General features: G+C 49.5%; 1 protein-coding gene across 1 annotated transcript in view; it reads left to right on the top strand.

Annotated features, from left to right (window-relative positions):
* Positions 1-16,024, top strand: part of LOC119437514 (retinol dehydrogenase 7-like) — a 38,036-nt gene extending 22,012 nt beyond the window's left edge. The window contains exon 3 of the mRNA XM_037704522.2: positions 15,025-16,024. Coding sequence (XP_037560450.2) covers positions 15,025-15,391 — 367 coding nt within the window. The 3' untranslated portion in view covers positions 15,392-16,024. The remainder of the gene's footprint in view (positions 1-15,024) is intronic.
* The last annotated feature ends 403 nt before the right edge of the window (positions 16,025-16,427 follow it).

The raw sequence follows: 16,427 nt of genomic DNA, 5'->3' as shown, positions 1-16,427 counted from the left end.
ATGAAACATATAACAGCACAAGTAAGCTACAATGTTAAAGTTATAGTAAATTTTATTATGACTTATGAAAGCGATATGTAGACAACATATGCAACTACAACACTGTATCCGGATCACAAAAACAAACATAATGAGGGGAACTATAAAAATTATTGCAGGAATTGTTTTGAAGAGGCTGCTCAATGAAATCACATATGTAGATTCTACAATAAATGTACCAAGCATTTCAAGTGAAATTAGCGACAGCTTATGTAGTACCATATTACATTGCGTACACTCGCCCTTCCTGTGCTAGCAGTGTGATTGCTTGCATTTCTTAAGTGATTTGGAGAGCGCCTTTTAAAGCAGATGAGGGAAGATGTCCCAATGTATGTTCATGTGTTCTCCCGCACTTTCACCAGTGGCCGCCGTGTTGATGCCAGTGGACTGAATGAGAACGATCAATTGGCACATTCCAAGGGAGCAAAAACAATAAAAGCCGCTATGCGCTTAAAGCATTATCACGTTTTAAGTCACCTGTCAACTTCTCACTACCATTCCAGACACCACATTCAGTCACAATGCATTCGTCCGATACTTCTGAGGTTATTGGTGCACTGTTGCCCTGTAACCGTATTTTCTACTTGGAACTCCCTGCAGGGACCAATTTATGCAACTAATCATGCACGAATCCATACCGCACTGCCATGGTTAAAATGGCTGTGTAAATAACCCATCACATGGACTCTAAGCAGCAAATGCTATGTACTTTTATCCTTCAAGTTACTTAGTGCGCTGACATGCCTAAATAGAGGCTCCTCTGCTCTGTCTGATGTACGCTAGGAAAGTTTGTTGCACAAAGACCAAGAACCGCGGCATGCCCTGTTGCGCGAAGTGCACGAAGAGCGCACAAATCGAAAGAACCGCGCGAGCACTTCTCAAGCACCGTGCGTACACTGGAACACGCACGAACTCGGCAGACGGCTGACCAAATGCCACGAAGGGTGCGCAGCGTAGAGTCCGACACTAGTCACAAACTGCAAATAATCGTAACTACCTGGAGTAACAGGATATTTTACGACAAGGAGATTCACGATTCACATATGCAGTATCCACTAGCGAGTTATGCAGCGTATATGCGGTATCCATTCGCTAACTAAAAAAACTATGCGAAGAAGAAAGCTCCAATAAGCAGCACAATATATCGCAACCATGTCGAGGTGCCAAAGAAAATCTAATTTGCCCGTGTCACATTGGAAACGAAGTTCCTCTAAAGACCATCAAATACCAATAACGTAGGATAAAACGGGCCAAAACACAATCGAGAGAACCTGAATCGCAAGCGATAACAGCACGGTGTGGTACGCAATATTCTATGGGTGCACTGTAGCACAAGGCAAGGTAATAGGATGGGCAGTTGACCTCATCTCTTGCGCTACCATACCCGTAATGACTCATTAACAAAGAGCCTGTATGTCAGTTCTCTTGTCTGCAACATTCTTGCGAAACGGGAAGCTGAAATACCGCGATCACAGCTGTCTAGAGGGTATAGGCAAAGTGCCTAGAGACAGCAATTCCCGCCTCTCTTTGCATCCTGCAAACTTGTTAGTTTCACCCCTGACGGCGGATCCCGATATCAGGCACACAAAAGCAACATTTCTTCTGACCTTCATCCTCATACTGAGCTTAACGCCTTAAATACAACATCACTGAAAAGGCTCCTCACACAGCGACATGAGAATCAGATTGAAGAGCAAATTAGTGCCCTCCACTCGGCGCTCTTTAATGCAAAACTAAGCTGCTCAACTAATTAAAACGATACTGTACTCTACAATAAGGAGCAGTGGGGCTGTGGCTAAAAGAGGGAGAACGACGACGAGGGAGATAAACCTTGCTTCGGTGCTCGATCGGCTGTGTTACCTCTCGCTGCTCTATCGTGCTAGTCGCGAACGCTTACTTCCAAAGTGCTTCGCGACATTTGGTGGAGGTGCTGGGCCTTTTGCGAAACTGGAACTCCGAAGCCGGACGATCCCTGTCACATCTCCCATGCCTGAGGAGACTAGTCCTCCCGATCCAACCCAGGCACCGTCTCCGGAGGGCCACGCCAACGGGATCCTCCCATATTCAATGGCACTGACGATCATGACGTAGAGGACTGGCTGTCATTGTACAACCGAGTGAGCGCCCACAACAAATGAACTGAAGCTGACAAGCTTGGTTATGCACCATTTTACCTTTCCGGGGTCGCCCATCTTTGGTTCCGGAACCACGAGGCCGACGTTTCCACCTGGACAGCTTTCCGAACGGCACTTCAAGAGGTCTTCGGTCGCCCTGCTGTGCGCAAACTTCGGGGTGAACAACAGCTTCGCTGTCGTGCCCAACAAAAGGGCGATACCTTGACCAGCTACATTGAAGGTGTGGTTGACATTTGCCGGCGTATCAACCCAGATATGACTGAAGATGACAAGATCAAGAACATCTTGAAAGGCATAGAAGATGACGCCTTCCAAATACTCTTGGCAAAGAATCCTCAGACGGTCAACGACCTCCTAACGCTTTGCCAGAGCTATGAAGAGCTGCGCAAACAACGGCTTTCTACCCGCCGAGCTCTCGTTCTGGACGTCGCGCTTTCAGCTCTGAGTGACGGTCTCAGTGCTCCTCCTTGCAGTTCAGCCATCTTCGACCAAATCAAGCAATTTGTACGAGAAGAAGTGGCACGCCAACTCTCTCTTCTGCCAGCCAGTCAAGCGTCAGAGTCGCCCTTGGCTCCCGATCTCCGTCAGGTCATACAAGAACAAGTCGCTAACGCTGTACCACTTGCTCATCAACCGCCTCCTACGCCTGTTCCGCTTACGTACGCTGCCGTTGTCGCGAATCCAAGGCCCCCGTCTGCACATGTTCAATCCAGACCTACCAGCGCCTTTCCCTCACCTCCGCACTTAGCTGCCACATATGCCCCATACAAGCAGCTACTGGCGGCCACAGGAGCCCGTGCGCCCACCTCGCCAATATCTCCATCAGTCTCAGCCCGCTGTTCTCAATCCATGGCGCACCCATGACAACCCCCCTATTTGTTATTCGTGCGGCCTGCCTGGGCATGTAACACGGTTTTTCCGCCGGCGTGGATGGTACCCTTCGGATTCTCAAAGGGCACAAAGCAGCGGTTTCGACTCTCCGTTCCGTTCCGCTCCTGCCGCTCAGCACTTCGAAGCCTCACCTCCTGCTTTCCGAACCTTACAATAGACGTCAGACTCTGGAGTTTTGCAAGACGCGTAGCGCCACCTGTCGGTGCGAAGAGGTAATAATTGAGTAGTGCAAAGTCCGACTCCCTTGCTAAGTTGCCTAAGCAGCTAGCGAGTGCGAAACAACGATTTAACTTAATTTTGGTTCATATTGCGAATGTTTTGCGCATTTAACACCCTGAATGAGAGCTATGAATTTCTCCGCTAGTCGAACGTGCCGCCGAACTAGAGCTCCAAGTCGGGCTAGTTGGTTGACATGCATGGTATAATTTTTTAACTGCGCTAACTCGCACTGACAAGGACGAGGCAGACAAGACGTGCGCAGACTCGCAACTGAATGTTTAATGGGTGAAAATGACATATATACAGAGAAAAATAAACACATCTGATTGGCAATCCAACCATGGATACGTTGACGTCACACAGTAGCATCTAAAAACGCCATCTCGCAATCAGCTAGTGACACCGAAGGTTCGCTTACACACCCACGTGTAGTTTTTATCTTAAAAGCCTCAAACAGTTCCCTAGTACTACGGTCCCTGTGACGGTACAAAATTCTAGTTTGTTTAAGAAGTGGGAGGCAAGTTTCCTTGTTTAGTTTTTTACAGTCATTACAATGCTTAGCCACGTGGGAATAACCATCTGAAGTGCTGTTTGTTTTATGTTCTTTCAGCTGAACGTTAATACACCTAGCCGTCTGGCCGATGTATACACACCCACAACAAAAAGGAAATTCACACACAACTGCGCAGGCACAGGGGACAATGGTTGACCCTTGCTTATGCTCAATCTTGCAGACAAAAGGGCTGTGGTTAGATGCCCTGTCAATTACATTCATTACTCTAGCACATAAACGCGACATTTTCTGAGGGGCTGAGAATACGACGCTGACCCCATACCACTGCGCAACATTCTTCAAATTGTGTGCAACTTTGTGCTGGTACGGTTGCGCAGACTCACAACATTCAGTTGCGAGTCTGCGCACGTCTTGTCTGCCTCGTCCTTGTCAGTGTGAGTTAGCGCAGTTAAAAAATTATACCATGTGCCGCCCAACTGCCGTAAAGTTCTTGTTGGCTCCCTCCTTTATTCTATGGCGATGGCGAGCACGACGGCAACCGCGACAGCTCCGCGCGCTACGAAGAAACGCCGTAATCGACGCTACTGTTGCGTTGTAAATTGCCATGAACGTGAAGGACTGAATAACAACGTTCAGTTTTACCGATTTCCACCACAGTCATATGAAGGAGAAAGGCGAGAGCGCTGGATAGGGGCCGTTCGCGTGTTGGGTAAGCGAATTACTCGCATTCTCCACAACACGGCCGCTCACATGAGAAAGTGTGATAATGTTGTTCTGTTGTAATTGTGTTGCGTAGCCCTGACGGGGGACAATGGCAACCAAGCGAAAACTGAAGAATCTGCAGCCGCTCCTTCGTTGGCAACAGAATAAACAAAGTTGTGAACCATCCTGCGTATGTGCCATCGATGTTTATATCTGTTTACACACGTCCGCCTTCACTTGACTCAGCAAGTGGAACAGAGAGATTTGGCAGGTCAGTTTAACCAAACATTTCGGTTCCTTTGTGAATTCAAAATCGTGTTCTAGGGCATTGTGGTATCGCGAGCTCATTTCTAGTTTCGGCTTTTCCGATACAACGAGCACGTTTCGCAGTGCACTGAGCCCTCTTGACAGCGTTTCTTTCTTTTCTTTTTTTGTAATCTGAGCAATAAAGTTGCTGTGGGAGCACTGGATGAGTAATTGCGAAGTAACGCACGTGTGTAGAAAAAAAATGTCGCGTTTATTTACATTCATTTGTGCGCGTGTGTTGTTTTAAGCGTCTGCTAAATATTCAAGGCTACTGAGCGGTGCTGTAGCTCCCGCGAGACAGAAAGATGCTTCGCGCAGGCACTGTAGGAAGCTCACTTTCGTTATGTTCGCAGACTGTTTGCTGCCTTGGAAAACGTTTTCTGTTTGCTGCCCGAAAAAGGCTTTGGAAGAATTTATTCTCTGTAAATAATTACGACATTAAACATTACGATAAAATAACCCAAAATCCCTTTGAGGGTAAAGGGACGAGAAAATCGTTTGTGTTGTAAAATACACAATGTTTATTCATGAATAAGATGATAAGCGCAATGACGAATGATTGTGTGCACGTCCGAAAACCGAAACAAGTGAGAAGCCTTCGTCTTGTCGCCAACAAGGTGCGATAGACCTTTTATGGTCCCCAAAAAAGGAAACGCAAAAACGGCAGCACCGTTTGTGTACATACGCGCCTGCCCGGGAACAGATGTAATCGCGCCGCAGTGAGCGATAAACAATCGAATAACAAGCGGTCACCCTTTGAGAGATTTGAAACCAGATAGCCATCAGTTTAGCGCCTGCAACAACTACCGAATGCTTACACGTGCTCAAACAATTAAATCCCAAAATAAAGTTCGCGACAACCTTTAGGTTTGTTTTGCCTTCGGTTGTACCCCGCGAAAGCGGACACGCACGTATCTCCATTTGCAGTAAATACAAACGGAAGACAACCGTGAAGAAAACATTCGAAGATGCGCGATAACACGCTCGAACGCAGGAAGCTGAAGCGAGAACGCAACTGAAAAGGCGAAGGTCGCCAGGGCCATTCGCCCCTGATAAAGCGAGCTTTGTACCACTGACCGTAAGCTACATAGCTAACTGACTTAATCATATATGTACTTCATCGCTTTCACATTATGTACGTACCCAAATTTAACACATTTAGGCGCTAGAGAACGGACGTCGGAGTGCTTGCCTTGAACTCGACGTCGTACGATGCTCGCTGTACTTGCGAGTTGCAGCGCGCCGAAATAACACCTAAAGCTTCTGTTACATTGCACACGTACTTCGCTCGGCTCCCTTTCCGAAGCGTGGATGGGCGGAAGAAGCTTTCCAGGTCCTTGATATTTAGGAAACCGTGCCTCAACACAACCGAAAGAGGGGCCTCCATTGTGGCCTAGGCAGCTTCGCTTGCGGACAGCTCTCTTTGCACTACTCAGTTTGCGCCAAGGCTGCGATGGGGGCGCTGGTGGCGGGTTTTTCCGCAGCGCCGCCTGGGCAGAGTCCGAAGTCTATACCCGTCGGTCTCCATCGCCCCTTCGGCGTTCTCTGTTACCGCTAGTCCGTCGCCCTGAAACTATCCGATAGAAAAACTAAAGAACGCAGTTGCGGAGTCAAGAACTGCGATCTCAGCGAACTCCTCAAGACCTCATTTATTTCCTGCGAACGTCCTTGAAGTTTATGCAGAAGACATTGCCGTTCATGCGCTTGTAGACACGGGGGCAGCCATATCGGTGATTTCGGACCAGCTTCGTCTTCAATTCAGAAAAGTCGCGACGCCATATTCTGCCGTTTCATTACGTACAGCAAGCGCTGCGCCGATTGAACCCTTAGGGAAGTGTACCGTGCTTGTTGTTATTAGTGGCACTTTATACCATGTTGAGTTCGTTATTCTGCCTCGCTGCTTCCGTGCCATGATTTTAGGATGGGACTTTCTGTCATCTCATCATGTCGTTATTGATTGTGCCCGTGCGGAACTCGCTCTGTCGCCATTCGGCAACAGCGTTTTTGAGGATACTGACGACGCTTCCGGTAGTGTGTTCGTCACCGCCGAGACCGAGATTCCTCCATACTCTGCCGCATTGGTACCCGTTTCTTGCGTCGGGTTTTCCGACACCACAGTTCTTTTCACGCCGTCTAAGCTTGTTGCTCGCCGTCATCCCTTCATGCTTTCTTTTGCCCTTCTTGCCATTCGACAAGGTTCCAGCGCACTTTATCTCTCGAAGCTGTTTCCTTGCCCTGCTAGCCTGCTCCACGATGAGTGTCTTGGTTATGCTGACGAAATCGAACCAAGCTTCCTTTATGATGTGCCTGACGACCCGGCTTCGTCTCAGGTTGACGCTATGGCCCTTCAAGTTTCTCCTTCGACGCCGCCGTGTGACCCAACATTTTCCAGGTGTATTGATCCCAACCTCACTCCCGGTCAGCACGCCCAGATTGTCAATCTCCTTGACCGTTTTCGCGCGTCATTCGGCCTACAACAATCTCGCTTAATCCGTACTTCCACTGTTGTCCATCACATCGACACCGGCTACCATGCGCCCGTATGCCACAGGCTGTATCGTGCATCCGCCACTGAGCGTAGCGTCATTGCTGAGCACGTTGTAGACATGCTCCAACGCGGTGTCATACAACCTTCGCACGGTCCCTGGGCTTCTCCGGTAGTGCTGGTCAAAAAGAAAGATGGCACAATTCGCTTTCGCGTGGACTACCAGCGCCTCAATAAGATCACCCGCAAGGACGTTTATCCACTACCCCGTATTGACGACGCGCTAGACTGCCTGCAAGGCGCCGAATTCTTCTCATGTTTAGACTTATGGTCCGGGTACTGGCAAGTGCCCGTGGCTGAGTCAGACCGTCCAAAAACGGCCTTCATCACACCTGACGGTTTATTTGAATTCACCGTGATGCCATTTGGCCTGTGTAACGCGCTTCCACATTTAAAAGAATGATGGACAACATCTTGCGCAGCCTCAAACGGCAGATATGCCTGTGTTATCTGGATGACATCGTTATCTTTTCACCGGACTTTCCTTCCCGCTTACTTCGACTTGAACGCGTCCTCAAATGCATCGCCGATGCTGGCCTCCAGCTTAACTTGAAGAAGTGTCACTTCGCCGCCCGGCAGCTGATCATCCTCCGCCATGTCGTGTCGAAAGAAGGTGTGCTCCCTGATCCGGCGAAACTACAAGCTGCTGCCCAGTTTCCACGACCACAGACCTTGAAAGAACGGCGCAGCTTCATTGGGTTAGCGTCATACTTCCGCCGTTTCATCCGCAATTTCGCCAGCATCATAGCGCCTTTACCGCAGCTTCTTCGTGGTGGCCACAACCTTTCGACCTGGTCACCGGATTGCGATGCCGCATTCACAAAGCTGCATCGTCTCTTGACGTCTCCACCAATCCTGCGCCATTTCGACCCAAGCGCTCCAACAGAAATACACACGGATGCCAGTGGCGTCGGCCTTGGTGCCGTTCTCGCTCAAAGAAAGGCTGGCTTCGATGAGTACGTTGTCGCCTTCGCCCGTCGTGCACTCAATAAACCTGAATCGAACTATTCTGTAACTGAAAAAGAATGCCTCGCCATAATTTGGGCCATAACCAAATTCCGTCCGTATCTCTATGGCCGCCCATTTGACGTGAAAACTGATGATCATTCGCTGTGCTGGCTGTCGTCCTTAAAAGAACCATCCGGTCGTCTGGCTCGATGGGCGCTTCGACTACAGGAGTATGACATTCGAGTGTTGTACCGTTCTGGCCGAGAACACTCGGATGCGGATGCCTTGTCTCGTTCGCCACTGACCGACGACGTTAGCTCCCCGAAGGCCTCATATTGTGCGAGTCTTCCCATGCTGCCACAGACATTCTTCTGGAGCAGAAGAAAGACCCATGGGTTGTGTCCATGCTGAGTTTCTTGTCCACCCCATCGCCACCCACTACCAATCGCGCAATACGTCGCCAAGCACACCACATCTCCATTCGGGACGCGCTCTTGTACCGTCGTAACTACCTCCCGGACGGCCGCAAATGGTTGCTTCTCATCCATCGGCATCTACGTTCGGATATTTGTGCAGCATTCCACGACGACCCCGAGTGCGCGCATGCAGGTGTACTGAAGACATACGCGCGTCTACGTGTTCGTTACTACTGGTGGGGGATGTATCGATTCATCCGTCATTATGTCCGTTCCTGTCTCGTTTGCCAACGCCGCAAAGATCCTCCTCGTAGTTCAACCGCTCCATTGCAGCCTTTGCCTCGCCCAGCACGTGCTTTTGATCGAGTCGGCGTCGACATTTATGGACCTCTGCCAATCACATCCGACGGCAACCGCTGGGTAATCGCCGCCATCGACCATCTTACGGGCTATGCGGAAACTTCCCCTTTGCCCAGAGCTTCTGCACGTGACGTCGCCTGGTTTCTCCTGCGCCGCATCATCCTTCGCCACGGAGCTCCCAGGGAATTACTCAGTGACAGAGGCCGCGTCTTCCTCTCCGACGTCATCGAGGCTCTCCTCAAAGAATGCCGCATCATTCATCGCACCACTACTACATACCATCCGCACACTAATGGCATGACCGAGCGCTTTAATCGCACTCTTGGTGACATGCTGGCCATGTACGTTGCATCCGACCAAAGCAAATGGGACCACGTTCTACCATTTCTGACCTACGCTTACAATACCGCCACGCAGACTACCACGGGATTTTCGCCCTTCTTTCTACTGTACGGACGCGAACCTTTTTCCACAATGGACACTATTCTTCCGTACCGGCCTGACAACACAGAAACCACTACCTTGTCTGAAGCTGCTGCACACGCAGAAGAGTGTCGCAAGCTATCCCGTATATTTACGTCAGAAGACCAGCAACGCCAGAAGCACCTTCGAGAAACTTCCCATGCTACTGAATCCTATGCTCCTGGCTCGCTAGTGTGGCTTTGGGTTCCAGCCCCTACCCCTGGACTGTCTCCGAAACTCGCGTCGAAGTACCAGGGCCCATACCGTGTGATAAAACAATCGTCTCCAGTCAACTATATCGTGGAACCCCTCGAGCTACCTTTGGATCATCGCCGTCGAGGACGCGAAATTGTGCATGTTCAACGTCTCAAGCCGTACGATGATCCGCCTGCGTTGTCGTACCCATAGGTCGCCAGGACGGCTTCCTTTTCCGTAGAACTGCACACGGAACAACAAATCACTGCCCACGCAGTGTCGAATAAGGCAGCACAACACTGCAATACTTGCATGAGTGTAAAAGAAATCACGAGGACATTCATCACACTTGTGTGTCGTGCCGCGAGATGAGGAAAAGGACGTAAGAAAAGCAGTTGAACTCGTGATGGGAAAATCCAAGCTACCTTTATCAAAACTTAAACTAAACTACATTTACGAAAACTATAAAATCAAACTACAACCACACAGAACCTTACGCCACATGACACGACGTACATACAAGGCTAGAACAGCTAGGGTTGATAGGAGCCCGAGAAAGAAACAATCAAGAGAGCTCACGGTACGGTGTACATGAGACGAGGGCTTACCGAAGTGAGGGGCGATGACGTGATGACGTCGGACACGCCTCGATGTTGGAGACGATGCGGAGCGACCGAACCGGACTGAACTGGAGAGAACCACTCACTGGCGGTCATCGGTCAGCCTGCATCCGAGCCGCAGTGCACGTTGTAGGAATGGTCAGCCTGCCCAGCGGACAGCTTGCGCGCGAGCCGCAGTGCTCGGTGCATATGCCGCCATTAGCTAGGCCACGAACGGTGCTCCGCCGAACAACTGACCAAGGAGACTCCTTGCCCGCGATCCGTAATGCTCGTGGCAAGTGGTAGCACAGCAGGCCAAGCCACGCTCCAAGCTGCAGTGCTCGCGCTGGCGAACGCCTTGGCGACGGGCAACGGTCGGGCGGCAGCTCCATGGACGCCCGCGTTCCTTGGAGCCTTGATTGTCGGCGTCCGACACGTCGGCCTGCTGTCTTCCGTCTCCCGCTGACTTGCCGCTTGTCTCGCCACGAAGCATTTCGCCACGCGCTCGCCATACGTGGCCTAACACCACTGGGCCATCGCTGATTTCGCGAGATCACTCACATGCGTGGTCGAATCGCGAAAGAACCCGCGTGCACTTCGTTGTCGTCATTTTCTTTCACTCATCACAATGACAAAGGACAGAACAACCGAACGCAGGCAGAACCACACGACAGCCCACACCAAGCGCAATTACGGAACTATGCACGGGCCGGTTTCACGCGGAAGCCGGCAGCCGCGGCCACAAGCTTGGACATGTACACCGTGGTCATGTGACCGATGTGACGACGGTATCGCCACCTTGCGTAAGGTTGGATAAATGACGAATTCTCCCGTCAAAAACGGTGCTGTCGAAAACCCGGTACGCCAGGCAATTGAACAGATACGGCTAGTGTTATGAAAACGTTTTCAAGACGTATTCACCCCTCGTTTTTAAGCTGTCGTGCCTGCGACGTTTATAATGCGTCGATTTTGGTCAAATATCTGTTTTAGACATTGAATCCATTAATACGACGTTTTGAAGAATTTGTGTGCTACCTGGGAGGAAGCGGGGAGGAAGCGCGCCGTCTTCCGCTGCGCGCAAGGCTCCGGAGGGAAGATAGGAAGGGGGGGGGGGGGGTAGGCGTTCTACTCTGGGCGACGGCTGTATCGGGAAAGCCATCTGCGGCGGGGCAGAGCCAGCCCTGCACTGTGTTCGTGGCTTAGTTCACGTTTATGCGTGCAGCTGCACGAAGGTCAATTCGCTCGCTGCTGCTGCCGCGTTTCCTCATACCAGCGTCGATGACAGCGAGTTTCCGCAGTCATCGAGTGAGATGTTCGTAATTGCTTGTGCGCGCGTGACACCGTGCTTGTCAATTTAGTTAGTATGCCTATGTTAACAAGCTTATACGGCCGATAAAACTACTATCCTTGCTTCGTATAGCTTTCGACTAATTTGCTGTCGCAATCAATGCTTCGCGTTGGGGGCGAAACAGCGACTTTAATTATTTCGTCAATCAAAAGCGAGCACGACATCTTCCAGCTTTGTCGCTTACGATGGGCGTGCGGCACTGACTCAAGCAGTCAGGGGCGCCGGTGAACTGCCAATTGCTGGCTGGTGAAAGTCGGCAGCTGGCTGCCTTGAAGCCTCGACAATCGACGTGATCAACACTTTCAGCTTTGACGGATTTCTTTGTCATAAGACAAACGCAACAGAAGCGCTTAATTCCTATAGTCACAGGCTGTCGTCAGCTCGATGCGGCGTGTTTACCATATACAAACATGGCTACGCAAATATTCCTCTATTCAGCGTTTAATGGCTTACCGGCCATGCGCGTCAAGTTGAGACTTGGTCATCGCAACACAGTCAATTTGCCACCAGTGATTAGTTCTACGGAGGAGTTCATCGTGGTTCAGACACTGCACAAGCAAGCAAACTGACAGCGCTCAATAGTGTGCGCTGTTCAAACCACGCGCGCTACGCCAGGCGGCGCTAGCAGTGTGCACCAACCCTGATCATTTTTATCCTGGGATTTATTTACATTTGCCCCTCCACAGTCTTGGGGCGCTGTGCCCCCAACTGGTTTTGAGGTGACTTCGGGGCGCATTTACCGAGGATGCTACGAGCTCGTATTAATTTATCCCGATAAACTTTTCGATCTCACCCCTTTAAGGCTGTTACCAACGCATTTTCCCTAGAGCCTCCGTGAATACCACTGCACACGCTTCCTCGTCGGTGAGGAAGCGTGTGGACGACAAGGTGTTGCTTGCTAACAAGCAAAGTGATATACAACACCTGGCTGATATCTGTGGACAGGAATGTGAGAATTTAGGATTGAAATTTAGCGTTAGAAAATCAGGGTTTAGGATATTCAATCAAAACATTAAACAGACAGTGTCAATGCAGGGTCAGGAAAAAGTCTCGGGTAAAAGAATACTCATACCTTGGTGTATGGATGAACGAAGGCAATAAATATATGAAAACGCAGGAAAAAAAACAATAATAGCAAAGGGGAAGTTAAATTCGGCCATAATGAAGCACAGAGCGCCATGGGGATACAATAGGTACGAGGTGGTCCGGGGTATGTGGAAAGGTGTAATGGTTCCAGGGCTTCCATTTGGAGATGCACTTGCTTGCTTGAAGTCAGGAGTACAATCAGCACTCGATGGTAACCAAAGGCCAGTGGGACGCCTCGCATTGGTCGCTCACGGGAAGACTGCAAATGAAACTGTACAGGGCGATATGGCCAAGATTTGAATTAAAGGAAGCTCCGAGTAAAATTGATTTAGAGAATGACTGAAGAATATGCAAGGAAATAAATGGAATGCGAGAGTGTTCAGGTATTTGTACAGGAATAACATGGACTCACAGTTGAGGAAAACAACTAGGAAGCTTACCAGTAAGTATGCGACCGGTATGGTAAGCAACATGGCATCTAAGAACGTCAAACGCAAAGTCAGAGAGGCTGAGACAATCTCATAGGTGGCGGCAATGGAAAAGAAACCTGCTGTGACTAACTACCTAAGAGTAAAAAACAAAATCAGGAAAGAAACAGTTTATGATAACTCAAAGGGAAGTTCTCTACTTTTGGAAGCGAGATCGGGATGCCTAAGAACGCGTACTTGTAACGCGAAGTAGGCGAAGGAACAAGACACACGTGCTTGCTGCGGTAAAACTAGGGAAACGATGGAGCATGTTCCATTAGAATGTGAAGATATCTGCCCAGCTGTCATCGGTTTAGGCTCCTCTGTCCTCCCTGAAGCCCTGGGGTTCAGCGATAGCAGGGGGAAAGTAAACATGTCCAGTGTGTGTGTGTGTGTGTGTGTGTGTGTGTGTGTGTGTGTGTGTGTGTGTGTGTGTGTGTGTGTGTGTGTGTGTGTGTGTGTGTGTGTGTGTGTGTGTGTGTGTGTGTGTGTGTGTGTGTGTGTGTGTGTGTGTGTGTGTGTGTGTGTGTGTGCATGTGTGTGTACGCGCGCGCGTGCATGCATGTGTGTGTTTTCAACAAGATAGGCAGGACATTAGGCAAAATAACAACAAGACCTTGGGGGCGCAACACACCACCACGCAAAACACCACCCCATCCATCGTAGGGTGCCTCGATGCGTGCGCCTACTTCCTCGAGTCACGGAGACTCGATCCAAACGCAGAAGGTTCTGCTCGATGATGTGTGGTGTTTTACGGCGCACGAGCCAGGTATAGCTCTAGCACCATAAGTGGCTCTTGCTCGAGTCAAGGGGGACCGCTGAATGGTCAAGTGTGGCTCACGCATCATCGGTTAAAGATGGATGTTATAAAATTTTCACCTTTTAAGCGTATTCAACAACTGCTCAATTCAGAGTGCATACTATGTTTGCATGTGACAAAGAGATAACACCACTAAAAACAAAATTATGCATAACCTACGCACTGTGGGAATTGATATACACGAATCTTTCACGAGCCAGCAAGGCAAAATTATTATTATTATTATTTGATTTGTAAACATATACACAGGAAAGAGAAAGCGAGGAGCAAGGCTGGCAACTGCCATCAGAAGGGGCACAACGCCTGCCTACTCTTCCGAAAGGAGGAGACAAACATAGAACTGAAAGATAGGAAGGAGGGGAGGAAAGAGGAAAGAAAGAGCGAGATGACAAATCTCAAAGGACAAAGTACAACATACATTTATCATGAACTGTTTCTTTCCTGATTTAGTTTTTTTCCTCTTAGGTAATTAGTCACAGCAGGTTTCTTTTCCATTGCCGCCACCTATGAGATTGTCTCAGCCTCTCTGACTTTGCGTTTGACGTTCTTAGTTGCGATGTTGCAAAATGGCTCATTACGACAAAAGACGCGCTGCAGATTTCAGTAACGAACGCGTCTCTCAGCTACCATGGTGGACCTAGCTCGCAGAGAAAGCGTAACTTTCATTCAGCATTAAAACGTATTGAATCACAAGGCAGAACGTTCTTGACCTTGTGGAAACGCCATACCACCCGAACATCGGATACAATTTGTTTTCGATGGAAAATAATGCCAAGTAGTCCTCCACCATTTCTTATTGCCAAACCGTTTGGCTATATGCCAGCAGCCTCTGATAAAGGCCCTTCAACGTGCAATGTGCGCGTATGTTTGCGCGCGTGTGCGCGTGCTCATGACATGCCAAGGCGTCCCAGCCGTTTTATGTACGTATGGAGGTAAACAGTCATTTCAATTTCTTCTGATTACTCCTTGCAGGACCGCGATATCAGACCCGGATGTAATGGCCCAACGTGTCGATGAGCTCGTCGCAAGCCTCCCATCGGAAGTGCGCAAGGACTTCGACCCAGCCAGAGCGTCAAAACTCAAGATCCGAGCCAGAATCTTCACAGAAGGCCTTCTGCGAGACGATCCGTGCGAAGTGGTTAGGGACATGGTATCCGCTCTCAGGGAAACGCATCCTAAGGCGCATTACAGGACTGGCGGAACTGCGGACAGGGTGGTGCGCCTCCTGAACTACATACTTCCTTCAGAGGTCGCAGACTATGTACTCTTCAGCGTGGCTAAATCGAATGGTGTAAAAGAGAAAGTGAAAGCGTACGTTGAGGGGTGCAAAGCAAAGTAGGGAAGCGTTTGCATTATCTGCGGAACATTTCAACAAACACCTCGTTGGTACCGCCACACCAGCGTACAGGAAAGTGGTGTTCCACTTCCGCCACCAAAACCGGGAGTGGCTGCGTTTACCAACACTCACAGTTTACTAACACTCACAGATAAATATAAATACCCCAGGAAGTGGATGGGCAAAACGGCGCCGCGGCAGCTTAATTCGTAAGAGCACCACGCACGTAATACGAAGACATGGATTCGTATCCCACCTGCGGCCAGTTGTTTTTTCTCATCCACTTTCACTTCCATTTATTACAGCGAAGCTGTATATGGCTAGGGTCTCACCAAAATTGCATGCTTCAACAGGGTGTGTAGAAAAACGTCGCGTCAACAAAATTGAATCCGCAGTAACCTGTTGCGCGCCGGCGATGCTCCATGGCTCCGGACTGGATGGCGGAATAATAAAACGTCATTGTGTACCCACCAATGTCTGTGCCTCGTTTTCTTGTGACGTCGACACCGCTCTAGCGACGTTATCAGCAGTTGTAGTTTGGTCTTCCTATGGTCAGTACGCGCATAGTCCGTGCTGAAGAAGAAGAACGTGCATGGAAATAGCGCTGGCGTGACCAACAGCGCGAACGGGCGCGAGGGCGACGGGAAGCCACTATATCCAAACGCGTGTCGTCCGAAGAATCTGTAACGTCGGATAGCGGCTCTGTGACCGATGAAGAACAACAGCGTGCCCGTGAGGATCGCCTTTGCTAATAGAAGCAAGAGTGGGCGCGAAAGCATCGGCAAACGATTAGAGTAGAGAAAATAAACGACGATAACAACAACGAACTTGTGTGTATGTACCTTTATTCAATCAATATAACAATTAACCATATTTAACTCGATATAGTTATCAATAAGTACAGCTTCGCTGCTCTTCCATCTTCACATAGTAAAAGGGCTCTGAATTTTTTTTTCGTTCAATAAAGAACTGCCGATGATTTACTCTATGTTCGCCTTGGTGTTGTTTGTTGGCTTCTTAAGACTAAAAAATATCGTGC

Source organism: Dermacentor silvarum, chromosome 1 (assembly GCF_013339745.2).
Source record: "Dermacentor silvarum isolate Dsil-2018 chromosome 1, BIME_Dsil_1.4, whole genome shotgun sequence".
Lineage (NCBI taxonomy): Eukaryota > Metazoa > Arthropoda > Arachnida > Ixodida > Ixodidae > Dermacentor > Dermacentor silvarum.
Note: the sequence above shows the minus strand (reverse complement) of the source record. Positions and strands in the feature narration are given on the sequence as shown.